Genomic DNA, 27,800 nt, shown 5'->3' on the forward strand with positions numbered 1-27,800 from the left:
GTCACTAGTTTCAGATAATAAATTTGCCATTCTAATAAAGCTAGTTTAGAGCAAGGCTAGTGTTAAACAACAGTGCTCTTTACATTCACCTACTATCAGCTCACTCTAGGAAACCAAATAAGAAAATGACAACACCACCACAAAAAACCCAAAATACTAACTAAATCTTCTGTTTCTATGCAGTGAGTTAATAAAACTGAAACTTCCTAATCTTTCATCTGTTTCTGTTGAGGGCTTATTTTCCTCTAAAAAAACAACAGGAAAGTGATAAATAAGTAGAAAACAAAAGTGTTTTTTACAGTCACATTCCTTTTGGTCCCAAAATTGCTAAAAGCTTCAGACTGACCTTTGCTTGCTCCCATTCGTTAGGCTTGATGATTTAAATTAAAACAGAATGAGGCTACACTAGAAGCTGTTAAACTAATAAACTGAATGCAAGTGAAAATGTATCTTTAAATACAACATAGAATATGATACAGCTTAAAGAACTAACTCTGCTCTCTTCACACGTGTGTGCTGTGTGCTACTGTATGCAGCATGTGCCTATATTATGATTGCTATGCAAATAAAACATCTGAGATGCAGAGTCCTGATAGAAACGTGAACAAACTCACCTGTGGAAAGTATTGTTGCCCCAAAGTGAGATCCCTGGATAAGTGGGGCTTAATTTCTAATTAAAAATCTTTGGGCCAGGTGCTAAGCAGCTGCAAATTGATCAATATCAGTGAGGGCTAAAGAATGCCAATTCACATCAGCTGAGAATATTGAAATAATGAAAAATAAACCTTTTAGAATAAATGTTTGGATTGGATGTGGAATCAGACTGTCATAACCCTCTCAGGCTTAAGGCTGCCAGCTACTAGAAGGCTGAGAGTAACAAGGATCAGCAATAGCACCATAGACTAAGCATCAGTAGCATGAGTTGTATCTTAAAACTCTAGAGAGTTTTAAAAGTCTCCCATTTCATTTCTGAGCATAAGAAGCTTTCCATGCTCATTGTTCAGGAAAAAAGTGATTCACTTCATCAAACTTGAGTTCTTTTCCATGGTAACAGCTTATTTTACATTTATAGACAAGACTGCTCTTAGAAATGTCTTTGGTTTGTCCAGAAGCACCTGAATAACTTGAAAGCACATATGTCCACAAATATATTGTTAGAAAGAAATCTCAATAATTTTGTCTGAATAATAACTCTGTGGATGATGAGCTTTGGAAGTAGGTGTCAAAAAGAGCAACTGACTGCAGTCTAGTGGAAGAGAGCAGGACAAGCAACTCTGCATGGGAGCTATTGCTTTCAGAAAAGAAAGTTCTGCCCACATTTGGTAGAAGTACAATTTGTCTGACTTGGTAACCAGATTCAGTTTATCTGTAACTTTGTGCTATGAAGCACACAGACATGTGGCAATGATTATGGAGTGACGATTTGAAGTCAATACAGTGCTAACATAGCTGTGTTACTGTTGTCACCATCCACCTCTCACAGTAATACCACGTACAAGCTGGTATTTTTAGCTGACTCTTTTATGCATGTGCCTCTTGAGCACTTAAACGATTTTGCCTCTATATTATTTTTTACTCCTACTTTACTTCTGTCTAGTTTGATGAGTCTTCTTGTGGTATGTGAACCACTGCTAGCATCTGTAAAAGATAACTTAAAAAACCATACCTATCATGTCAATTTGTGAAACAACTACTTTAATCTCCCCAGGGACATTTTTTAGAATCTGGAGATCAAAATGGTGCAGTGACATTTTGTTGATGCGAAGAAAACAATTTTCTTTCTCCTTTACTTGATACGAAACTCCTTTCTCTATTCCCTCTGTTCTGTTCCTTGTTTAGGTTACACACTATTGTTGCCTGTCTCATAATTGCTCTCTTTCTGGCCTCAAGCTGATGTAGTAGCTACTCTAGCTCTGAAATCTACTGAGCACATTCTGTAAAGTGGATGTACAAAATTAGCAAACCTGAACAGAAGCTAGTTCTAATCAAATCCAAGTTGAAGTCTTTACATAAACCCAAGAAACTTTATGGATTAATCCATTTATTGTCACCACGTGAAAACGGAGAAAAGTGCAGCAAGTTCCCAAAATATTCTCCATCACGATGTTAGGTCTTCACCTGATATTGAACAAGGCTGGCTACAGCTCCAAAGCTGCCTGGATACTCTTATGCCACGTGAAGGAAAGCACATGTACCTGCACAGTAACAACAGGAGTGAAAGCACTGCAATCATTCCTCCTCCTATTCCCTTTCTCCCCATCATCAATTTCTGTCCTGGTAAATCCTCTCTTGTGGTAGGACACCAAGTTATCTTCACGCTGTTCTACAATACTTAGTTGAAATGATTTTTTTTACATAAATATTTTTTTTCTAGATGACAAGCATTATTGGCCTAGATGCACATTCATCCTATCACAGAGTGGTAGGGGTAGGAAGAGGGACCTCTGCAAATCATCTGGTCAAACCCCTTGGTCCCACCCACTTGACTCCCACCCATTAGATATTTATAAGTATTGATAAGATCCATTTTCAATCTTCTTCAGGCTGCACAGTCCCAGGTCTCTCAGCTTTTCCTCATAAAGGAGATGCTCCGGGTCCTTCATCATCTTTGTAGCTCTGCTGTTTAAAGCCTATGCCTTTATCCTTCCTTCAGCTGTAGCCTCTCTAAAAAACATTCAGTCTAAATTCAGACATGCTTTGAGCCCGAACTAGTTCATACAGCTACAAGAACCAGTTTAGGTACAAAAGTAGACTGAACTCTACTTTGTGTGGGTGCAGGCCAAGCACGGTAACAAAGCTGATGGTTAGTCGTGAGACACAGGAGATTGTTTTCCTGCTGTTTGTCAATGGGGGATGCATCATACTACAGTATGCTTAACCTTAGTAAGAGCTGAAGCAGCAACCATGATGCAGCTTTGTCAGAGAGCATGTGCAAAATGAGCCAGCACAGAGACCTGCTGCTATAAGCAAGCCAGGCCATGTGAAAGGTTTCCACACACCGCAGGCCTGACCCCAAATCACAGATCTGTTTATTTCATGACCTGACTCAAGCTGCCCTGTGCTCAGCAGTGCTTTCTTTAGCTAAGGACTGCAGATACAGCATAACAGCACTCACTTTAACTAATGATACATCTCACTCCTTTCTACTGTTTTTGCTATTTTTGTTCAATCAGGACCTTAAAAACAACTACCAGATCAAAAAGTTAAATATTTCCCTCAAACCTCATACCACCCACAACTGCTCTTTCTGAGTCTGCAGTCTGCCTTTCCTGCATCTTTGTTATTATTATATAATCTTTTTTCTGTTGAAGACCAGTGAGAAAAGCTCAGAATTTTTCAATTTTCAGCTGCTTTGTCCCTTAATTTCTTCACCTCTACTTGACCAAAAGGTTTGTGAAAATTCTGATTCTCTGTTGTCTTGTTTTCCTGCTGCATTCACTTTTTCCCTGTAAACTTAAATTGACTGCATGTTTAGCTTGAGGCCATGTCTGATACAGGCTTTGTTCTACAAGTCGGCTATCAGCACAGCTATGCAGTGAGCGCTGTATTGTCCTTAGTGTTGAGTTCAGCAGAGAATTATGCTCAGACACATCAGTCACAGACCTGCCATCTTCATTCCGAGTCTACACATTGTGGTATGTCATTCCACTACTTTAAACTCCTCTTGTCTTCAATGGAAGATGAATGAGAAGTGTGCTACTTTATTTTTCCCACATCTGCTTGTATGTATACCTTTATTCTGTCAGTCCTTCCAGGTAACTGCCTTTGTGACTGTTCACTTGGCTCACCCTGAATCAGCAGAGACCTCTCTTCCTCGCTGCTGCCCTTTTTTGTGCTGTACAGCTTGTCTTCTCTCCCAAGGAACAAAGCTGGTTACTTTCTGATGCGATGCCTGCTTCCTTTGTTCCACAGAAAGAACAATTAGATTGCTCCTGAACCTAGGTTTCCCATGCTGGCTCATGAAAAAACATTTCCATGAGTTCTTTATTTCTTTTACTGCCATCAAAGGTTGATCCTTAGAGCTTTTTTCCCTCTATTTTTTTTTTGTTCTGCCAAGTCAAACTGCACTTGAGAATAACCATGCTCATCTGTTTCAGATGGAGATTATTTTACGTTTACAAGACATGAACCCATCGGAGTGTGTGGACAGATCATCCCTGTGAGTATCTCTACTAGCGCCTTCTATTTATTTTCATTTGAACCAGCTCTCTTTAAAGACACATAAAACATGGTCCTCAGCTATGTGTGTTTTCCATTACGAAAAAAGCTGAGCTCATATTGTTGACATATCTTTAACAGCCTCCCTGCAAATGCTTATTTGAACATGCTAATAGGGTTTAGGCTCTGTTATTAGGAGTTAAGTTCTCAAGTCATAGAATTCTCATGATTAAAACAAGCAAAGCAAAACACAGTGTTAATAAGCTGGCAGTGGTTATGGATGTTCACACAACTTATGGAAAATTGATGCTTTGCTGTGGCAGTCTTTTTATTTATTTAGTTTTTACTGTGATTTAAGAGGCTCCTCAGTTCCTGGGAGAATGTGATGCATTTTAATTCTATTCTTTCCTTTTAGAAGGCTGGAGGAGAAGAATAAACTCCAGGAGACATATCATTACAATTAACATCGTGTAGTTGTAGCTAATAGGAGACATTAAATGCTTATTTTACTTGTTATGAGAGAGAAAAAACATTTTATTAAATCACAAACTGCCCCTACACTCCATTATACATCCTTAACACACTCTTGGTGAATACAACATGGGAATTACACTGGAAAGTTAACGTTTTCAGAACTAGTTAACTGACTTTGGCAGAAATTTCAATGGGGGGCTTGTATATAGCTATTAAAATACTGTATGACTGTACTGACAAAGCACTGGGGAGCTGATCAAGACATTCTCTGAAAGTTTTGTTGATGTTTTTCATTTTGTTCATAACCACAAAACCACTAAACAGCAACACACAGCATTTCCATTAAGGAGGAGTAGCCAGAAGACATTACTTTAACAGTGCTAAGCCTTTTTTCTCTATCTATCTAAATTTCTTGTCATTTCATTTAAGGGATGGCTATTGTGTTTAGGACTCCGCAGGAGATCAGAGAGCTACACCCATCCTGCAGCCACGTCCATGTTATCCCACCTTGACTTACAATCATCCTTATAAATGATTTCACACCTACTTTTGTGCCCGCTGTTCAGTCCAGCACATGGATAGAGCATTTGCAAACCAGCAGCCTCAACATATATAACACAAAGCTGCCTGAAATCTCTTAGGATTGTCTCCCTGAGCATAACTGACAGATCTGCTGAAAAAAATTTGGCCAGGCAGAATTTATTTAGTCTAGATCTGTAAAACTCTTTGTCGAAGGTACTCAGCCATCTACCACACTTGTTCTTTTTCGCCCGTTCCTCCTACAAAACTTCAAGATGGCTGTCATGCACATCTACTCTAACACTGCTGCTAATCTGTTACATATTTCCTCCACAGCTACCAGTCACAGTACAGCCCTAGGGCTGCTGCGTGCACTTAGCCATTACACCAGCAAATATGTTATTACAAAAATAAAATTAAACAGCAAGTCTAGCACTAAACTCCTCATCCTCTTTCATATCCTAGCTTACATCAAAACATATTCTCTTTGCAGCTTTTTAGCATAAACAGGGCTACATACTACCCTATAAAGCTTGTCAGAGCTCTCCATGCAATAGCATTACAAGTGCAGGCTGTCAGCATGCTGTTGGCCCAATAGCTCCCCTCCTAGGTTTATATACTGGAGATGGAATTAAAACATCACTTTGTCTCCGGAGTTTATAAACAACTGAGGGAGTAAAAAATTGGGTGTTCAGTGATGGGAAGACAGTTGTGTATTTTTTCAAGCTAGCCAGGGGCTAGAGAAATGTCCATGAGAGTGGCAGCTGATATGCATCAGGCAGTAACATGTTCTGGCCAGTGGCTGACTGATACTTTCTATTTTCTTTCCCAAGGAGATTATTATATGCCTCTATAAGTGATTCTGCAAATGCAGTTATCTTATTACTCTGGCATTTCCACTGAAATCACTGTGACTGTCCACTTAGCCTGTTAGGATCAGGCCTTGATATGGAAAGTGAAACACTTTTTATTCTTATCTTTACCCACAGTTTGTCTGTAAACCAAATTAATACAATTTACTACATCTGCTGCTGCAGTTAAATGAAGTTGAAATTAATAATGATACTGATTTTTTTATTTCAGCAGTTTTTCTCAACTCTTTTCTCCTCTTTTCATGCCTTTCGTGTAAACTGCAGACTAGTTTTTAAGAAAAGGTATTAGTGAAATACTTTGACCTAGTACTAACATTTATATTTTATTGCAATTCCATCATTTAGTGATTGCATAAGTTGAATATATGTCTTAGGATATACACAAGAACTGTTTGTTGTGAGGAATTAAAAATGCCAACTGCAAAAAAGTAAATGAAATAAAAAGCAGTGTATAAAAAAGTGAACAGATAACAGAGGATTCTTCTGTGAAGATTGCATGTAGGGCTTGTATTTCTTTGAACTGAAGAGAAAGAACGAGAAGGTCACTTTTGCCACTTTCTTAATGGCAGTAATTAAAAAAATCCTTGCTTTGTGCTGGGAAAGATTTATGTTGAGCATAGGCCTGAGAAATAAGTGAGGTAGCAGCTTGACATCTTGAAAACAAAACACCACTGCAATATTTTTCCATCAACTTTTATTTTTTCCTACAGTGGAACTTCCCCCTGCTGATGTTTGCATGGAAGATTGCTCCAGCTCTGTGCTGTGGCAATACAGTGGTTATTAAACCAGCAGAACAAACACCACTCAGCGCTCTCTATATGGGAGCCCTCATCAAGGAGGTAAGAATAATTGACAGGAATAATGTCTCTGTGTCTCTCCTTATGAAGAAGGAACTACTGGCACATGCCTGGTTTAACATGCTCTGTCAGGTTTCATAAATCTCACTTCCCTTCATCTGTTCCTATTTCGGTAGGCTGGCTTTCCACCAGGAGTTGTCAATATTTTGCCAGGATTTGGTCCAGTTGTCGGTGCAGCAATAGCATCTCATGTGGGCATTGATAAAATTGCATTTACTGGATCCACTGAGGTAAGAGTGTTTGCAGGTATGCTACTATAAAATGTGAATTAAGTCCTTGCATTGCATTTTTCACAGTAACTGAGTAAAAGAGATACATTTTAATAATATTGGTTGGTCCTTCTCAGCTAAGCTTATATACTGCAGTATATCCAAAGCAGAAATGGCTCTTTTCCTCCAGCCCCTGCTGTGCCCAGCACCTCAGCACAGGAGATACGGCTAGAAAAACATTGCTGGGATTTCCTGTGGGCTTATGAGGATGTGGATCACATGCAAGTAAGCAGAACATCCAGTGTATATCACAACATACATAAATTCTGCTTTAGCATCCACAGTTTGTGTATCTTGGCATACGTGGGGAAACGGGGAAAGGAAGAGGGCAAACGGGCAAATACACTTCAGCTTTGATGCTACGTTCAAGTATACTTCACTAGTCTAAAAAGGAAGGATTGTGGGGTAAAAGGAAACTGTCCAAGGTGTCTATTCCCAAAATGATGGGGAAAAAACTGGCCAGAAGATAAAGGGAGCCAGTTGCCTCCTGGATGCCAAAATGTCTTGCACTGATTCTAAGATGCACATGTTACAAAGGAGGTTAAGATGAAGAAGGTTGTAATCTACAGAAAGAGAAACGAATCCCTCAACTCAGAACATGCCTTGCTCTCAAATATGTGCAAAGCCAGCTGTTATCAGGGTTGGGGGGGATGAAGGAGGTACTCCAGACTGAAGTCACAGGAGAGGGAGCCTTATCTCATCCTCTGAAGACAGACAGAAAGGAATCTCTGTGGGAGTTTCAGGGCTGGTTATATTTAGAGGGTGCTAAAAACAGGCCCTTTTCAATGCAAAATCTGTCAAAACTATTCTACGGAGGGAGCTCAACCCCAGGGATCCAGTCTGTCTTTGATACGTTTGACTCCCACTCATGGCAGTTGCAGGCTATATGCTGCACTTCACAGTGAGTCAATAAATTGATCAAAAAGCCCTATTTGATAAATGGGCATGTCTCCCTGGTGTGCCCAGGGCTTGCAAAGACTAGATCAACTCCTACAAGTAAATAATTTTAGTGCAAATATCCTGTAATTGTTTGGAAATCAATGCACATGAATGCAAACTATGAGTAAAATGTAACTTAGGCTCTATGCCTAATTTGCACAGACAGTTAACTTGCAATTACTGCGTGCCACTGCACATGAATTTTTATTGCAATTTTACATTACAACATAGGCAAGTTAAACACTAAGTCAATGGCAACAGCAGATTTCAGATGATTTGGAGGAATTACTGTAGTTATTACATGTTCTGTAACCAATTTATATTAGCATCCTGCAGTACTGAAAACCTTAATATGAGCTGATTACCCCCCATAAATTAAGTTGAAACAATTGTTTTCATAAAGATATGCGGTCTCTGTTTAAGTTAAATATTCTGTGATACAGGATGTTGCTCTGTTTGGAGGAGGAAAAATACAGATGGGTTAGGTTTCAAAGTTGTCTTTTGTAGCCAAAATAAATTTTTATTGTAGTTCCAGACAGCTTTAGTTTTAATAGGCGTTTAAACTCAAAAGCTGTGGGTTTTATACTAACTCAGTGCCTACCTTTAAAAGCCTTACTAATAGGAAGTGAAAAGCATTACAGAGATGAAAAAGCCATTCTCTAAGAACCAAAAGCAAGAACAGATGGAACATTTTAATGCAGTTAGTGTAAACTATACCATATTGTTTCTGATTTCCTGTAACACTGAATTTTTGTAACAGCAAGTCAACATTGTACAATTCAAAAACAATGCTCTGATATGAGCTGTAGAGTGTGTGACTTCTCCAAGGTAGTTTTCAATTCCTAGTGAAATAATAATGCAAATATTTTGTGTCTCTGGTATTTTCTGAAGTATGTCAATAGTACTTGACAGTGATGAGGACTTCTGATAGCCATCAGATATGTAAATAGAATGATACTAACTTCTACTTCCCCCTTTTGTCTGGATGCTAGTTAAGGCAGTTCATACTTTCAACATGACATGGTTAATAGAAAAATCTATCAGTACTGTACTGAAGATCTTCAAGTTTAGATGTCTGAGCAGTTTTTTTTTGTTTTTTTTTTTCTTCTCGAGTTTACCATAGAGATCTTTCAGAAAAATATATAAATGGTTTACCTTTCAAGTATGTGTTTGTGACTATTGAAAACTCACCATTTGCCTGTAAAAAACATCATCATGTCCTGAGGAATTTATTTAAAGGCTGCTCTTCCTACAAAATATTAATACTTATGTTTTACAAGATGTATTGATTCCAACCCACATACAAAAGAAATAACAGCAAGAAGGCCAAGTTCATGACCTTATCTCAATAAAGCCTGACACAGCCACACCAAAGACCCATCCAGCCTAGTACCTTATCTCAGAACATAACCAGGAACAGACTGCTTACAGAAGAACAAAGCATGTGTAGAGTGATGCTTTTCCCTCATAACCTTTGGTAATCAGTAATTTAAATACTTCCTGAGCCTGAAAGTATATGTGGACAATTGTATTTAATAGCTACCAGTGGCCATCCTTGCAACCTCTTTAAGATTTGCCTTCATATTATTGTAAGAAGGAGCCAAAAGTTTCACAGATTTTGAACTGTATGAATTTAGAGTGTGTGTTTCCAACACTGATGGAAACTTTGCTTCTAAAGGAGATCAGTAAGTCAGGGGAGAAAATTAACTCTGACTAGGAAAAGAAAAGTTATGTTTGGACGGAGCTCCCTGTCTCTATTTCTTTTCTCAGGTTCTTTAATACTTTCAAAATTAAGTACTACTATTTACTTTTCATTCACTTTTCCTCAAATAGTATGTGAAAAAAAAGTTATCTGAAAAGACCTGTTTTCCTGTGGTTTCATCACTGCTTGATTCCACTTCTTTCTTTCCTCCTTGCACTCCCTTTTATGGGTTGGCTTATGCACATCAGAACAGTAGTCTTCCATGTCTTTCTTAGCTTAGACTCTTTCTTGTGAAATACCCTCCATGGATCACTTCGTCTCTGTATCCCGTGGTGCATCGCTCCACAGCTCATTAGGAAGTGTTCTGCAGGCACCCAACTCTGTCAGCTATGAATTTCACTTCAACAGCTGGTGCAATGAAAGAAAGAAAATCATACTGAGAAAGAAAGTAAGCATAAAAATATTGTGTCTCCTTAATTTCAACAGCTTTCTTGGCTTCTCTGCTTGCTTTGATTCAGACTCTTCAGCAGCTTTTTAACAGAAGCATTTATTTTTACTGTGATGTTATAGCACAACAGGGCTGATCCATGAGACTCCTTAATTATGGCAATCTCAGGCATCACTGACATGTTTTTTTTTTTTTTTCCTCATCTTCCACAATCACATGAAAATTAAGCTGTCAGAAACAATCTTTATTCCAGCCAGTCTGACAGTGTCAACACTGGCTCTCATTCCTTTCTTACCTTTCCTTGAAAGATCATACACAATTTAGCATCCCATTGCCTCTTACTGTGCATCTCCTTGATCTTCCCAGTCCTTAGTTGTAGGGTGAAATTCTTGCCTGCCAGGACCTTGTAGGTGGTTCTGCAAAGCTCAGCCATCTCCTGTACTATCCCTGTTATTCACTGTACGTGCCAATCCATTTTCCTCTGACCCTCTCTGCTTCAACTTCTTCACTGTTCCATCAATTCCTCTATGCCTTCCCTTTAAAGTTCCTCTAAAAATGTAATTCTTTTGCAGGACTTACTAGCAACAATTTACTTAAGTCCTTTTCATTTTCCAAGCTTCAGAATAGATTCAAACTCTGGATGTCTGGTTTACCCGTGTGTCTGCTCTTGGGCTGCAGGGCTCAGAAGTACAGGAGAAGTTACACAGGTCTCTTCTATTTCCCTAGATTTAAATGAAGCAGCAGAACTTATTTGTAGACAACTGTTGATGAGAGGACAGTTTTTACACACGTCAACAAATGCAAAGATGTTCTTCATTTTTCTGCTACATTCTTGAACGAAAGACATTTTGCTAAGTAGCAAAAGGGAAAAGACCAACAAGTGGCAGGGAGAATACATTTTCAGATGCTGCTTTATTCTTCATATACCTTTATTTCCACTCAGGACTGTGAATACAGAGTCTCAGTTTGACTTCTGTGAGATGTCTGGCCATACCTGTACGTATGTGCTCCATTTGAACAGAATCTGGGTACATATAAATTCCTGAGGCACATGGAATAGTTAGGAATAACCTGTTTGAGGCCTAAGATTACAGATTGTTATGAAGTTCAAGAAGCTATGCAGCTGAGGGGAAAAAAAAAAGAAAAAAGCATTTAAGGAACTGGCTGGATTTAATTAAAAAAAATTGTAGAAAAGCTTAATGGGTTCTAATAACTTCTGTTCAGAAACAAATGTGTTACCTCCAAATCAGAGATGCTTGCAATTCTCTCCAGTTGTTAAATGCTCTCGAGATGAGAATCATAGATAGCACACAAAACATTTGAAGCCATGGCCAACTAGAAGTTTATCTTAAGTGGCTGGTTTCCACTTTGTTCAAACTACCACCCGTTAAAAGGCTGACAGATTAAAGATAGGATTTAGGTCTATGTTCATGCACTTCTGTAAAGTAACCCAAATAAATATACAGTAAATTGTTCTGGATGCCTCTGTAAACAAAAGGTCTATAAACAACATTAAAAAAAAAAAGCCTGCATTTTGCTTGGCAGAATGTTTTCTTTATGCACTTAGATTAACAAAGAATGATCTCATCGTTAGTCAACAAGATACAAGAGAGACCATCAAAGCAAACTACAGGAGAGTTAAGATTGATTCATGCCAAACAAATGTTTGTAGCTAACAGCTGTATTACCACTGATTCTAATTTACTCAGCAGGAATCTCCTTTCATTTCCGAAGTGAGATGAATGTCACAATGCATGATGTAGACAGAATGTCTACCTACTGCATAAGTTGTGTAAGCTGTCCTGGATCATACAATGTCATGCTGGTTCTGGACATCACGAAGAATTACATCCCGGAATTTTCCGCTTTTAACAACAAGAATCCTAAAGGTGATTTGTCCTCTTCTGAGAAGTCTGTGAGCTTACAGAATTACAGACATGCCTCATTTGAAATGAGAAGAATTTAAAGAGGCTACATTATTATTCAGTCTTGCTCCAGCTCCTCTGTTTTGATTGTATCTTGGAAAGGTTGAGCTTCCTGAATGCAAGGAAGTCCTTTCCTTTTTCCTTCCTTAGTGATTTTGGGAGAACTTAGGGAACTGTCCTTGAATGACGGCTGCCTACAAAAACTGCTTCTTAAAACTGAAACAAATGGGGTGATGCAAAAGTACCATCTCCCTAGGACTTCATTAATCTCTTGTAACTTACAACACTTAGATCCTTCAGATGTTCTCCCACTATCCCTGGAAAGCTATAATAGCAAAGATTGGTAAGCCAGTTACTTAGGATGCTGAAGTAACTACCTGATGAAGTATATTCCTTCCATCAATTTTCCACTGTTAATGGAATATTTTAGCTTGCAGAGATTCCTGTGCATTCTTACCTTCATATCTTATCTTGCAGCATGCAAGAAAGTTATCTGTTGCTCAGCTAGATTCCCTTTGATTCAGGTGTTCTCTAATATGTTAACATGTGACCAGAGGAGGCTCAGACCAGAGGTGAAGCTGGAGGTTCTGACAAAACTGTAGAGAAAGCATTACAAACCTTCAAGTTTGCTTTTGACTTGTGAGACTTCCACTGCTTTAACAGGCAAAAACACCTATACCATTGAGATGCTGTTTTCTGTCTCAAAACAGAAAAATGAAGAAAACATCAATAGACTTCTTCGAATTTCTGCAGAGATGTATTTAAAATGACTGCATGAGCATCCTCTTGAAGGAGACACTGAGCATAGAAAGAAGCAACAACCAAATGCTGTATGTCTCAATACACTCTCAATACCTAACATCATATAATTCACAGTTCAGAAACTATTCTTCAAGAAGTTGTTTTACACAGGAGCGCTCCAAAATGTTTCTTTAATTATCTTTCTTGTTTTTGTTGTTCTGAGTAACAAATTGTTTTCTTTCAGATGGGCCAAATTACATATGCCTCACCCTCCACACAGCTTTCAAGGTTATGGTACTTCACAAGCTATCCAGGGATACTTCTGATATCAATCTTGAAGCCTATTCAAAACAAAGATGGGGAGTCACAGTTTTCTCTGCCAACATTCCTGCTGGATAACCACACAGCTCCATTATCTGTGGGAGAGTCCTCTCTTCCAGTGTTCCTTTGCAAGGCTGTACTGCCTATTGGGAGCTCACAGATAGAGCTGAGAGACACCGCAGGAAGCATGTATTGAAAGACCATACAGATTGGAACACTATCACTTATCCCTTTCATGCTGTCTTTCTCTTTATAGAGAAGGTCAGTTACAAAAGGCAGTCTTTGTCACTAAATAATCACAGCTCTGGTGCCCTCCCTAAGACTTTTTTCAACCTGTGTACACAGGGTACAATAGAAGCACAGTGAACAAAAATGCTGAGCAGCGTGAGCCCTACCAACCTGATGTCTACACTGATTTCTGATACAGTGGAGCTGTTAAGCTTCTATTTGGAAACTTGACATTAACCTCCCTCTATTAACAATACTGTGAACAACAGTTTTTGAAATTAACATTGTTGCTCTATTTGCCACTGATGATATTTGGACTTGCATGTTTGCCAATCACTTGTTAGTGTACAGTTCTTCAAAAGTCCATATTTATGTGGACAGAACAGTTTTGACATATAAGTGGTGCACTGGAAGGGGGAGGAGGGATGCTGGGCTGAACCTAGCTCTGATGGCTTTGGTCTGCTCTGCTCTTTGCAGATTTTTGAGGGGAAATAGGTGACTTGTTATCTGAGAGAGGGAGGTTCAGGGCAGTGCGGGTGTGAATGGCATTAGCTGGCACTGGCTATAAACACAGCACCCTTACTAGTTTCCAGTGTACGTTTTCAGCAGAGTTTGAGAGGCTGGAATTTGCAGATGACGTGCTCAATATGTGTAGTGGGAATGGAGGGCAGAAAGGATCCTTCTTTTTCATGTTCACTTCTGGCTGTCAGTCAAACACAACAATAAACTCAGTTCCAATTAAGGGGATATGCAAGGAATTTCATGATAATGTCAACACTCCATCAATATAGGGATAAGGAAGTTAACGGTAATTTCTATATTTCTTTTTTAAACCCCCAGTTACACACAACTGTGGTATCACCAGATAAACAGTTAATCACAAAGGTACATGAAATGGCTGACAACTCCTTCATTACCCTGCGGCATTTTTGCTTTATGTGTCTTTTTTCATTTAGTTAGTTGGGTGTTTTGGTGTTTGTTTGATGGGTTTTTGTGTCTGTTTTTTATTTGTTTTCTGTGGAGGCCCTGGTTTCTGTTTCATTTGCTTTCTAATTACTCTTGTGCTGACTTACCTTTCTCCAGCAGACAGATCTCAGTTCTATAGGAGGCTTAGCTTCTCAAACATTAACCCCTTACTGCTGGGAATCCTACTCATCTGGCTTTAGAAATGGAAAAGTGAGAAATCCAATTACATAGAGAAAAGAGTACCAGGAGGAGAAAGAAGTCCCACTGCAGACTCACATCACATCTGACTCCCCACTTGACCTTAAAACACACTGCAGTTAAGAGAAATCACTTCTCAAGGATCTCAGGCTTCTAAACAATAAAGAGACACTTAATGCCACACTTTACTGGGGGATACCTGTGATATTTTATTTGCTACAAAATAGGCCCCATTACAATGTGACTATAGAACGTGATCTATTTTTGAGTGATTAATCCAGGGAGCACTGCTGCCTTTCCAACTGCACTGCCCTCTCTACTGGGTACACACAACACATCAAACATGTAGTTGTCAGACTGCTACTCCATTTATCAGTCCTTATGTTCCTTAGTGAGATCTGCAACTCGATGCTGTTCGTTTTCTCACAGGGCTGCATTCTGCTCCAGCTGACCCAACAATCTACCAAAATATTTGTAGGTGCTTTTGACCTCCTCAACCCATATTGTCTGTGAAGCAGCTGAGAGTCAGATCTGGGATGGTGCATTTCTAACTTTTTGCCCTGCTTGGTGTGCTGCTAACCCAGCAGAAAAGGTTGATGATTTCCTTAGAATCTCAATCATGATTTCACTGTCAAATTATTTAAAACTTATGATGCTGAAAACTGAATTTGGAGAACAAATGCTCTCCTACAAACAGCTCAGCTAGCATTTTACAAGTAATAAGAGTGAAATAAGTTCTAATAGCAATCATCACTTTGGATAGCTAACCCCTGGACTACATAAAGACACGTGATAGCAGTTATTACTGATGAATAGTAATATGCTTAGTAAAGACTTAATACACACACTGTTATCAGATCTATTTTGTTCTACATAAAACTAAAAATTGTATAAGTGTATAATCAATGGATATACAGATGGGGGGGGGGGGGGTGTCCAGGAGCTTGGCTAATATAATTTATATTGGAGCAATAAGAGAAAGATAAGAGAAAGATGAGAGAAAGTCACTCACTCTGTCCTGGGCTTGCAAGATGAACTCCAATGGAGCAGATCTCCAGAGAGATCCTTCCCCACTGGCAGTCAGCTCTTAAATGGGTCTAGAAGAGGTGCAGCCAGGCTCCACCCCTTCCTGCAGCACAGGTGAGTTGCCTTCACCTGTGCTCCCGTGGCTGACTCATTGCTCTCCTCAGGTGATCAATCAGAGGTTCAGGCTGTGATTCAGCAGTTCCATACAATAAGCAATCCTCTTGGCAATAGATGTAAAATCTTGTGAATGTGCCAGTAGGTTTGATGGAAATAATTCTAGCTGTGTCAGTTTCAGATGTTTAACTTAACCCTCCTAAAGTACCCTAAGATAAAGTCTAAGCTATTTTAGCATAAGTACGAAAGGATGAAGGGTACAAACACCTTGTGCTTTGCCTTGTCCCCTCTCCAATTCTAGAAAACTGTAATACTGTCCACTGATGATGAAAATCTGTTTAGACTGAAGAACTTGCTGGAATACTTAAGGCTCTGTTGCAATGATGTCCAGCATTGGCTGTTAAAATGAACTGTATGACTACACTGCCTGTAAAACTTGTCTCCGTTTCCTTTCAGGTTGGGAAGCTGATCCAAGAAGCAGCTGGAAGGAGTAACTTGAAGAGAGTTACACTGGAGCTGGGTGGGAAAAGCCCAAACATCATTTTTGCAGATGCTGATTGTAAGTCAGCACTTCCACACTTTTCTTAAATGTTTCTGTATCTTCCTTTTCTTTCTTCATCTTAAGGCTTAGCTTTTAGACAAAGTGAAGTGACGAATACAACTGTAACTAGTTGCACTTTTCAGTATTATAGAAACGACCAGGGTTATGATATTTTTATAAAAAGAAAACATTTGTACCCAGAGATTTGCAGAGAACAAAATGGAAAAACAGTCAGAACCAAGAACACAGATATGGTGTTAATTGCAGTCATGGTCTCATACATATTTGTCGTTCTAAACTCTCCAGTAGGGTGGTCTGTGATAGATTCAAAGCCAATATGCAGACTTTGAATTAATTTGAGTAGCTAATCAGTGCAGGATTCCTTTTTAAGCTGTTTTAATTGTTAGCTATAGATGGAGACTTCCATTTTATATATTTTCACAATTGAAGAATTGTGTATTGAAATATCTTCGTTGCCAGTGTCAGCAGGGAGCTGAAGATCTTGGCAACTAGATGATCTGCAGCTGGGATTTTTGGCACCTGAGAAGGTACAGGACAGCAGTTTAGGACAGAATAAAAACACAGACTGGAAGTTTCTGCCGAAATGATCAGCAATAAAATAGTTAATAGTGTTGATATTTAGGAGATATTAGCAGGAGGTATTGAAGTTATCACCCCATTAAGATGACCTTGCTTTGAGCTATCCTTTCAGGTGTCATGCAGGCACACTGTACTTATTGCATTTTCTAACTTTGTAACTCAAAGAAATAGATGTTTAAGATTTGGTCTTTTCATTTAAGGAGAAAAAGTGGATAGAATGGTTCTGAATAGCATATATTACAAAGCAGGTTACAGTCCCACATTCATTTTCAGAAATTACTGACATCTGAAAGGCTAGAGAAACCTTGACAGCTCTCAGTAGTGGAAGTCTTTCCTACATGGGAAAGTTTTCCCAACCTGGGCAGCTAAACTGCAGTCACAGTGTTCTTGGTAGGCCAAAGAGGCTCCTGCCAGCTGGAGTCAGGTGCAGAAGTTGGAGCCTTTATCCCAGTTAGCCATCTCCAACTCGCACCATGTCTCAACTGTCCCTAACCTATTTACTCAGATTGGATAATCTGAATGCTTTTAGTAGAATAGTATATGCTGGGAGCAAGTCTGTGCTCTGTTTTTCCCTGGGGAGGGACAAAATGCTCCTCGCTGCCACACAGCTGTAGTTTATCTGTGACCTGCTGTATCTGCCAAATAAGGTTGAAGACCTGGTAAGAAGTTGCAGGCCACAGGGGATTAACAAGGCACAGAGAAGAGCAAAGTCTTCCTCAGTACTGTCGGTTCCACAATATATCATACTAAAGCTCTCTGGCCTTCCCATAATTACAACCACCAGCACTTGACCTGAAATTCAAACTTCAAAGCTCTGATTATTTAAGAACAGCAGACAATTTGCTCACCATTCCAAAGGAGCTGTTTGTTCTGTTTGAGGAACGCTGTGTGCCAAAAGTTAGCAGAAAGCATGACAAAGCTGTTCAAAGTTCAGTGCACATTTGAAAAAAAAAAAAAAAAATTAAAAATCCACAAAAATCAGAGAAGAATGGTTATTAGAACTCTTCATTGTGCCAGACTTGGCTATGAGAAAGATGTATCAGTTAATCAGGTCTATGCACTATTGTTTTCAGTTTCCATGGAGGTGTCTGGGAAAACTTGAATTTAGTCCAGGGAACACCCAACATAATTTTTTTTCATGACTATGCTGAAAGCAGAATAAGACATCTCTGTTGAGATTTACTGAGAGTAAAACATGCTTTGTTTACTCCATAAAGGACTACACCTTGAACAGTGTTCCGAAGTGTTACAGATAATAACAGAAGTATTGCAGTGCTGAAAGTCACTGCTTTTCAATGATAAATTCAGTATCACATGGCCCAGATTCTTTCCTAGTCAACTGTTATACCCACTGTGAGAATTTAGCTCTGAATTTCAGGCTGGATGTGGCTCTAGGCAGCCTGGTGGTTGGCAACCCTGCCTGTGACAGGGGGGTTGAAACTAGATGATCATTAAGGTTCTTTTCAACCCAGCCATTCCATAGAATGTGTAAATACATCTGGATTTTCCTCTCCTGTTTGAATCCTGGATGCCTTGGTTCTGCATCTAAAGAGGGTGAAACAGAAATCATGGGTTGATTGTTCCATAATTGACTTATAATTTTAAAGCCTCATATGGTCGCTTGTATAGGCCAAGAAGATCACAGAATCAGATGTTTCTGTCTTGTAGATGTGACACTATGCAATATACATGAAATTGGTGCAAAATTAGATGTGCCTACGATGTTTAAGAGCAGTGTACATTATCTTGTTTTTGTAGTGGACTATGCTGTGGAACAAGCTCACCAGGGGGTCTTCTTCAATCAAGGTCAATGCTGCACTGCAGGCTCAAGGATTTACGTGGAAGAATCAATCTATGAAGAGTTTGTTAGAAGAAGTGTAGAACGTGCAAAGAGGAGAGTAGTAGGGAGTCCTTTTGACCCAACTACAGAACAAGGGCCACAGGTAAAGGAACAGTGCTTCAGCTCTACAGTCCAGAAACTGCCTGGAAGCATTTAACTCTTAACAGGACAGAGTTCATTCACTGCATATTCGCTTGGAGTCCCAGGCCAGAGATGCTGTTTAGTGAAAATTCTCTTCCTGTACTTAAGTAAGTTTGCCTCCCAGATTTAACAGCAGGATTCTGGTCTTTAGCTGCCAAGACGTGTTTGCAAACTACACAGTGCCACCATTCATAAGAGAGAAGCCTACAAAAGTCTCTGTGCAGGCATGTATTATCAGGAATTGTCTACAACAGTAACTGTGCTTGTAGACCACCAGAGAAATGGGAATTAGAAGCAAAAGATGGTCAGAATCAGACATGTATACACCTGCCACTAATAACAAGATAGGCTTATCAAATTTTCAAAAGTGACTTAGGAACAAAAAAAATAATGCCTTGCTTTGTTTGTGCTTACAAACCAGATTCCTTAGGAAGAATGTGGGTAAGCCATATACATACAGAGACACATCCTTTAGAAGACAGCCCTACATTACAGTCAGCAGCTATTTGTAGATCTTTGGCATCTCAAGCCAACAGGGAAGATATACATGAGTCTACTGTCTGGAATATTGCCTGCCCAAAAGACTAATTTTTGGTTGATTGTCAAGTGCAAGTCAAACAGCTTCTTCTCTCTTTCAGATTGATAAAAAACAATACAACAAGATCTTGGAACTGATTCAAAGCGGCATTACTGAAGGAGCAAAACTTGAATGTGGGGGTAAAGGGCTAGGAAGAAAGGGCTTCTTCATTGAACCTACAGTGTTTTCCAATGTAACAGATGACATGCGGATTGCCAAAGAGGAGGTATTCACACACGTGGGCAAGATCATTTTAAAATGTTCTAAACATTATTTCATTTCCTTTTTTAACTTAAGACAAAAGCTTTAGACTGAATATTACTGCTATATAGCAACAACAAAGAGTAAAATCTATTCAGAACTGATGCATAGAACAACTGAAGCATCAGTATAGATAAAGCAACTCAATTTTTGTCATTTGCTTTAGTCTCAGACTTTAAAGAGATAAAGGAAGAAATTGATGTGTTTCACTAGGAAGACTGTTTTGGGAAATTCAAGTAGTTTTACAGACAGCTTTTATCGGTAACAAATGTTGCTGTGAAACTTTGTAGAAAGTAAAACAGGAAAGGACAGACCATTTTAAAAGCAGAATAGAACAGGAATAAAATATTGCTGAGTGAGCAGTTTTACAAATTAATGATTAATCTTTCTTGCAGATTTTTGGGCCTGTTCAAGAAATACTGAGATTTAAAACCCTGGATGAAGTTATCGAGAGAGCCAACAATTCTGATTTTGGGCTGGTAGCTGCTGTCTTTACAAATGATATAAACAAGGCCCTGACAGTCTCTTCAGCAATGCAGGCTGGGACAGTCTGGTAAGGCAGAAGTTATCACACTCCTGCTCTTGGAGATAAAGAATTTGACTCGTTATCATCATGTTACCTCAGTTTTGCAGCCTTTGTCTGAAAAGTGTTTATCTAGCCCATCCTAGTGGTGAATCACTACGCAAGATACAGAACAGCTGTTGGGGGATGTTGCCTCTTGGCTCATAGCAGTCAGATGCTATTAAGTGGAAGGCACCTTGCTTTCTGTTAGCATGGCTGTCCCTTACCCTGCTGAACAGCACTGCTGAGAACAAAACAGGAGTACAAATGGTCCTTTCTGTGGAGAAGAATCCTGTAAGGTTTCTGCTAAAGGCATAAAGTATCATGTATTTTCTCCAGTAAGGAACCAAAAGGACACCTCTTTCACTCACATCTTTAGGTGTATGAAGTGCTGATCTTAGAGCTTAATAGCTTGCAATTTGTTAAACCTAGATAAAGTACAGATACAAGAAAAATCGTGGAAAAAGGATGAATTCAAATCTGATAGTTTTGTGTTAGAAATTTGCATGAGATTTGTTAGCAGATTAACAAGCAGTTAATTAGTGAAGCTAATGTGTGAAGTGAAGCCAGGTGTTCCCTGCCTTCCTCCAGTCCCCACAAACTAAACCCTTCTCTCCTTTTGAGTAGAACACTGCTTTTGTGGGATAAGTCCCTCATTTCTTTTCAGCAAGATACAAGTTTGTTATTACTAGTAGCTGTACAGTATCCTTAGCTCTGTCAGTTTCAGTATCTCTAGAGTTGTTCAAATGTGCCTCTGTCAGTGCAATTGAAATTAATGCCTTTTCCTGTTACAGGATAAATTGCTACAACGCCTTAAATGCCCAAAGTCCTTTTGGAGGTTTCAAAATGTCTGGCAATGGTAGAGAGATGTAAGTATTGTACTATTGTCTTCTAAACTGTTTTCAGCTCTCCAACTTAATAAAATCCTTCCTTGTAAGTTAAGATCAGGAAATATTCTCATCTGAGGATCAGAGTATAGTAAAAAATGACTCATAACCACTACCAGTTGGAAGTGATTTTTAGTTATTTATATATCTATTTATTGTGACACAGCAACACGAGTTACTGGGAGCCTCTTCTTATTCTGAAAGATACTTGAAATTTCTCTGTATTTGTTCCAACTCTAGCCTGTGTTTTCCAACAGGTTTTCCTTATCCATATTAATCAGTACTTTTCCATAAAGATTCTCTTTACATAGTTCAGTGTACTTGTTTCAGGGCTGTTTTGCCATTTTTTGCTTCTCTTGCTATTTTTTTCCTTTAGGTGTGTTGGAATTTCATTTAAAAGTTATCTGTCTTTTCCATGTTTATAAGCAATGTTAATTAAATCAGGCTTAGGGAAGGATAAGCAAATGTGTTTACATCCCCTAAAAAGAATCACCTTCCATTACAAAGCATTCTTTCTTTTCTTATTCCATTTAGAATTAAGCACCAAATATTTTGAATATTTGAGCTCCACCTTCAAATACTGTCCCATGTACCTAATTCAAAATCTTAACAGTTTCTAGTTCTCATTACAGTCACAAAGAAGTCTAGCAATTGCATCAGCTCCAGATTGGTTTCGCATACAAAGGATTCAATTAATTTCTTTGCAGGAGGCATGTGCACCAGATATGTCTCACCTAAGATTTCAAAATAGCTTATGGCTAAGGCAAGCTTAGCAGTAAAACTAAAGGTCAAACTCTTTAAAACTTTAAATTTGTTGAAGTATACAACTTGATCTATAAAATAAGCTCTTATGTAGTCTGAAATATTTTCCCTCATTAGGGAGTACTTTGAATAACACATTTGTACTATTCTCCACATTCATGAGTTATGAGGTGATCTCACACTGGCATAAATATGTCATCTCATCTAACTCTTATCATTGTGAAAATATTCTAAAACTACTAAGCTCAAAAGAGCACATGAGTAACCTGACACCCAAGAGTGACCCCACTGACATCAGGGAGGTTAACTGTGCAAGCAAAATATTCACATCTTAGCACTGTCGAATTTTTCAGAAGAGGGTGGGGGGGAATCAGACACCACCCAGCTCCCATGAAAAAAATTTACAGTAGTTGTACACTTGATTCCTATCCATGGCTTTGAAAATACTAAGCATGAACAATAAGTGGTTTTAATGGCAATCTCTCTCACACCAAGGTTTCTGAAAACCTACAAATAGCTTTAGTGTTTGGATTTTGTGAGTGAGTCCCATGCTCCACCCTCTGCCTCACCCATATCGTCACTGCAAGCATTGAGTCTGAGGTCCTTCCTGCTTGTGAGCACCTGGAAATCTCTGGTGGCTGTGCACCCTTTCTCAGTGCATGGGTCCCTTGGACTGAAAAAATCCCTGTCTAAATTTATTCTTTAAGTCTTGCAGGTGAGACTGGTTTCCAATATTCTCAACAGGGGACAACAGAGAAACTCAGAGGCAGACCAGAATAGAGTCTGCTTGTTACACTGTAATTATTCAACTCCCCTCACAGCATCTCTGATCAGATATCACCTTCTAATTCACACCCTCCAGCTTATATCTGCATGCTTTCTATTAAAATGCCAAGGTTTCTTAGATCTCTGCTTTAAGTCATACATTTTACAGCATTAATAATGTTGAGCAATTAAAGAACAATAAAACACAGGCAAGAAAATGTCCATGTGTGTGTGCCATTGCTAAGCTAATACAGTATTACAGCAGATTTTAATTGTGCCACTGTGATGTTTTGCTAACCCTGTGTTATGTGGGACTTATTTTGTCTCTGCATTTGAATTAACAGAATTTTATCACACATGGGAAAAAAATGAGCTCAGAAAGTTAAGATGTGCTACACTTGTTTTACACTCTCACAGAATGTACCAGAATATGTGCATACCAGCAGAGAACTTGCATGCATATACAAAATGCAAATGATTTCTGTTTACTTTCAGGCTACTAAAAACATTCTTTTATTCTCAAAAAAGTCTAAAGGAGGGATTTCATTACATTTACACTCCTTTAAAGCTCCTTATCACTACATGAATGGTGTAAAATGTAATTCCTCTAACTAAAAGAAGTAAATTACTATAAGCGCTTGTTCAAAAGAATCCTCATATTGGTTCATGTAGAAGACATCCTCCATTCATGGGCTTGGACTATCCATGTTTTGAGGTGGAGAGGTTTGCTTTATGCACAGAGCATTCAGCAGACATATTAGAACTCTAACTGTTCACTTCACTAGATTCTCCATCTCTCAATACATGAACAGCAAAAATGCAAGTATCTGTACTTCAGAGGAGGCAAGCCTGATGTCCAAGAAGCCACACCACTGCCACTCTAAACCTCAGCAGAGTTGTCTAATGGATGAGGCAGGCCAGAGCTGACTACAAGAAGATCCTACACCCATTAATTATCACTTACACAGAGCAAAACACGTATCCCACAGAGCCATGTGTCAGATGGCTGGGACCTAGAAGGTGGCTAGCTTCTTTCTGACAGTATGTAGCATCGTATATAAGATGCTGTGCTGGGGCAAAAACAGGTTTTCTAGTTAACTAGTGGAAATCTGAGCAGGCTGAATGCTCTTTCACAGTAAGTGCAAATGTTGATTTCTGCTGCTGGACACTGTATCAGAGGGAAAAAAAACAGGTTTAGGAGTCACACAGTTACCTTTATCCATAGTTGTGAGCAGTTCATTTTCCATAAGGATCAGTTTTGATCTTTTCTTTCTTGGGTACAATTATAAGCAGTAATTTTACTGACCATGGTGAAAGTCTTAGTGGTTGAACATCTTCAGGATCTGGAAAGGATGGAGGACATCAATTCACTCCTAACAGTTCCATCAAGGGACAGTGAATATTCCTAGGTTTAACGTCATTCTCTATCTTCTTACAAGTGCTGGAGCTATCACTTGTACTTTTGACCTAATGCATAACTTCATATTCAGGTTTTCTGAAAAGATGCCATGAAAAGAAATCTGTACAAAATCAGTGTACAGCAGAAACCTATGCCAGAAATGTAGGGCATATCCTCGGTGAGAAAGCACTTAACATGGTTTTACTCAATAAGGAATTAATTTCAGGTCTAAGTTGATGCTGTGATTTGTTTTTCAGGGGTGAAAGCGGATTGAGAGAATATTCTGAAGTTAAAACAGTGACAATAAAGATCCCTCAGAAGAATTCCTAAAATGATGCAAGACCGCAGAAGAGCACATGATGCCACCCTCTCTGTTCTTTATGGAGACCAGCACTCAGGAATAAAAAGTGTTACACAATATGTATTTAAGAAAATAAGTTGCAGCATATGTACTGGGCACATAATTGCGTAACTAATGCAAACCAACTCTGCATGTTTTCATAAAACTCTCTTGAGAATCATTACATCTTTATAAAACAAATCTTAACAAGATGAAGTTGCTGTTGGGCATCAGTAACAGTTTTAGCTATAAAACCGTTGAACGCAAATGCATGCACACACACATTTATCTCTTCTTCAAATAAAATAAGTCACTGCTTTCAAGTTGCCTTCTCAAATAGACCTGCCTTCTTCTAACGTTCTTATTTCATACAGGCCTTTTCTAACCAGATTTATGCAAAATGCTAGGAGTGAATAGTAATCAAGTGTCATGGATGTTCTTAAGAAATGAAAGACTGAATTGTAACCAGACAAAAAATTCTAGATAGGCAACCTTCCAATGAGCATGTTCACATTAAGATGTTAAACTGGGGAGGGAACTATATTGTTATATGGACAACAAAATACACTTACCAGTGAGATTTAACCCACAATGTTTCGGTTTTCAAACTTCATTTTAATTATTATTTTATGACTTGCTACAAGCAGAAATCCTCCCTCACTTACAGCAACTCAAAAGGTTTTACCTGCTTGACAAAAGAGCATGGCCAGACAGGGTGAGAGGGTGCTGAGGAGGACAGGAACAGATCCCAGGGCTATACAGAGCATTTCAGCTTTCACTGCCTAGTTGTGGTGTTGTTGTTATCACTGTTCTTTTCAGCTTTTTTCCCCTTCTTTTCTAAGCAAGTATTTGCACACACAGTCTCCATTTGTTTGTCTGCTAGTAAAGTGTTTGTGATTACACTGAAAATCATCCAGTATTCATTGCCACAGGATGAACCCAGCAAAGAAGTCAGTTTAATTTTATTATCTTATGGAATCAGAGCTTGCCATCTGCACCATACTTGTGAGCCTTAGGTGAGCTTACTGGCTGGTATTGTACTTTTCAAAGACATTTGGCTTTTGTTCAGCCCAAGATAAAGATATGAACAAGTTCTTTTAAAAATGAGATGTTTAAGACCTGCCACACTATTTTCTGCTGCCTATAGTATCTCTTCCAACTTGCGATTAACAAACTGAACACTGTCTCCTTCCTTCTAGCTGCAGAACTCCCCAATTTTTTTTAATGGTTTTGCTTTATGTTTTAACTTAGAATTAAGACAGTGTATTTTAAAAGTGCAGTAAATAATCTGTAGATACATTCTGTGGGGTTTAAGGACAAAATGATGGCCTCAGGTGTAAGAGTTTTCCTAGCTGCAGTCTGTACTACAGCCTGTTGAAAACTCCAGCCCTGACTCGGCAAGTCATCACTTCTGCACATTACTTTTCTTTATTCTCTGAACAATTCCTCTTAGATTTGAAGTTGTGTGTGTCCTTAAATATACTGCTGGACCAGAACAAGAGTATCCAGCACTTTGTAGTGTTGTAGCCCTCAGTATTTTGTATTTCTAACTCATGTCAGTCTGTGTATGTATTTTTAAAGCAATATATATACATGATATTATTCAGAAATGACAGTACATCCACGGACATGAAAATGAATCAAAATATTCCTGAGTTGTTAAATGCAAATGTCATGTACTTGTACTGTAGCGTATGTCAGAGTTAAGAGTACAGCAAGTAAGAAATTAGTTATCTTTAAACTGCAATGTAAAATGTGGCAAAGGAGATTTTATTTCATTTGTCCTATTTACTTTAAAAAAGAGATCTCCTGTGGTAACAGCATTTACACTGTGTACTCTTTTGTATTCTTTTTGTGTGATTTGTATGTCTGTGCTTTACTCCCTGTACATTCAGGTAAATAACACAGAGTTGCCATGTTTTTTTCCAACCTTGTAAGTGCAGCTCCATTTGATGTACATGGATTTGTGAATTCCTTTTTTAAATGTACCATCTGCATGGATCCAACAAAACATTTTTCCAGTCCCTGCAGCTTTTTGTTACAGTTTTTAATCATGTATATAGTTATATGTTATTAAAAAAGTAAAAGGATATTTTCTATGAAGTTTTTTCCATTAAAAAGGTTTAGAGAAAGACTTTAGACTGTGAGACTCCTTTATTGTTGACAGAGCTATAAAAATATTTAAAAAAATATTTTCTTAGCAAAAGATCTGCTCTCACAGTAGCTTTATTTTCATTTGCAGAAGTGAATGAAGTAAAAGGCCAATTACATTTTCTAGAATATTATTGCAGCTGTATGAAAAACACTTGTGAATTGCAGATCTAGGCCGTGGCCAGAGTTCATCCTCACTGTTATGGTCACAAAGTTTAGCTATTGGGGAAGGTCTGAAATCATCAGAGCCAGTGGGGCACCCTTGCAAACGGCTGCATCACAGCTTGAGTTTTGGATAATGTTTAAAACAATTAGAAGTGTCTTTTCTTTCTCCAGTACAGTGAGTCACAGAGGTGACTAGATTAACACCCAGGTGTTTTTATGGATTGGTGCTTTGCTTGTTTTTAATTTCAGAAGGCTAAAACAGGGGGAAAGGACAGACTTAATTTGATACCAGTGAAATTCTCAGGGCCAGGTAGTACATTGCTCCCCTCTAGCCGTCTCTTAAATGCAGGGTTACTTTCATTGCTCATATGAAATAGTGCCAATTCAGATACAGTAACTACTCTGTTAGCAGCGCTGGGCTGCTTTACTGAATGGCACTGGCTGTACCTGGCACAGGATAACACTGTTGGTTTAACCCACATTCTGCAGGCAACTGCTGTAGATAAAGTCACTTCACTAAAACAGATTGGTTGAAAGGTAACAAATGAACAATAGGAGTGAAACTGCATTCTCAAAAAGAAAGTATGCAATATCAGGAACACATTAAACAGTTTCATTTCTACTTGTTTTACCCAGTACCATGTGCAGCATTGCTGTGGGTCTGTGCGTAGACAGCCAGCACTTTGTATATTCCCTCCCCTCTATCCCTCTGACCTACCTGCAACCTGTTCCACCACCCCAACCAGTCACAAGGCAAGGCAAGGCACAATCAATGGAATGGAAGGAGGAAAGGTTGTCCTGGAACTACTGAAAGCGTGGAGTACTGTCATCTAATAAAGTAAGCAAACTTCAATCCATAGTAAATTAACATCTTGTTGGCCCCCAGCCGGTGAGAATAAATGCATCAATAAATGTGTACACAGGTATAGCAAAGTGAGAGTCGGTGCATTGCTTCTGGGAAAAAGGATGTGAAAAGGGGCAGCAATTGCAGTTCTGTGGTCTTCAGACAAAGCCATGGATATGATACTACCTGAATAGCACTGACACCACAA

General features: G+C 38.8%; 1 protein-coding gene and 1 long non-coding RNA gene across 2 annotated transcripts in view; one reads left to right on the forward strand and one right to left on the reverse strand.

Moving 5' to 3' along the window:
- The window catches only part of ALDH1A2 (aldehyde dehydrogenase 1 family member A2), a 54,463-nt gene extending 27,897 nt beyond the window's left edge, over positions 1-26,566 (forward strand). Inside the window, exons 5-13 of the mRNA XM_010717272.4 lie at positions 4,098-4,159; positions 6,734-6,862; positions 6,997-7,110; positions 16,214-16,316; positions 18,657-18,841; positions 19,518-19,682; positions 20,113-20,270; positions 21,074-21,148; positions 24,350-26,566. Of these exons, the coding sequence (XP_010715574.2) occupies positions 4,098-4,159; positions 6,734-6,862; positions 6,997-7,110; positions 16,214-16,316; positions 18,657-18,841; positions 19,518-19,682; positions 20,113-20,270; positions 21,074-21,148; positions 24,350-24,422 (1,064 nt within the window). The 3' untranslated portion in view covers positions 24,423-26,566. The remainder of the gene's footprint in view (positions 1-4,097; positions 4,160-6,733; positions 6,863-6,996; positions 7,111-16,213; positions 16,317-18,656; positions 18,842-19,517; positions 19,683-20,112; positions 20,271-21,073; positions 21,149-24,349) is intronic.
- The window catches only part of LOC146543543 (uncharacterized), a 106,109-nt gene that overhangs the window by 12,046 nt on the left and 66,263 nt on the right, over positions 1-27,800 (reverse strand). Inside the window, exons 3-4 of the long non-coding RNA XR_014885758.1 lie at positions 10,818-24,036; positions 9,951-10,198 (exon numbers count right to left, since the gene is read on the reverse strand). This is a non-coding gene — a long non-coding RNA (uncharacterized LOC146543543). The remainder of the gene's footprint in view (positions 1-9,950; positions 10,199-10,817; positions 24,037-27,800) is intronic.

The sequence above is a fragment of the Meleagris gallopavo genome, chromosome 12, assembly GCF_905368555.1.
Source record: "Meleagris gallopavo chromosome 12, MGAL_WU_HG_1.1, whole genome shotgun sequence".
Classification (NCBI taxonomy): domain Eukaryota; kingdom Metazoa; phylum Chordata; class Aves; order Galliformes; family Phasianidae; genus Meleagris; species Meleagris gallopavo.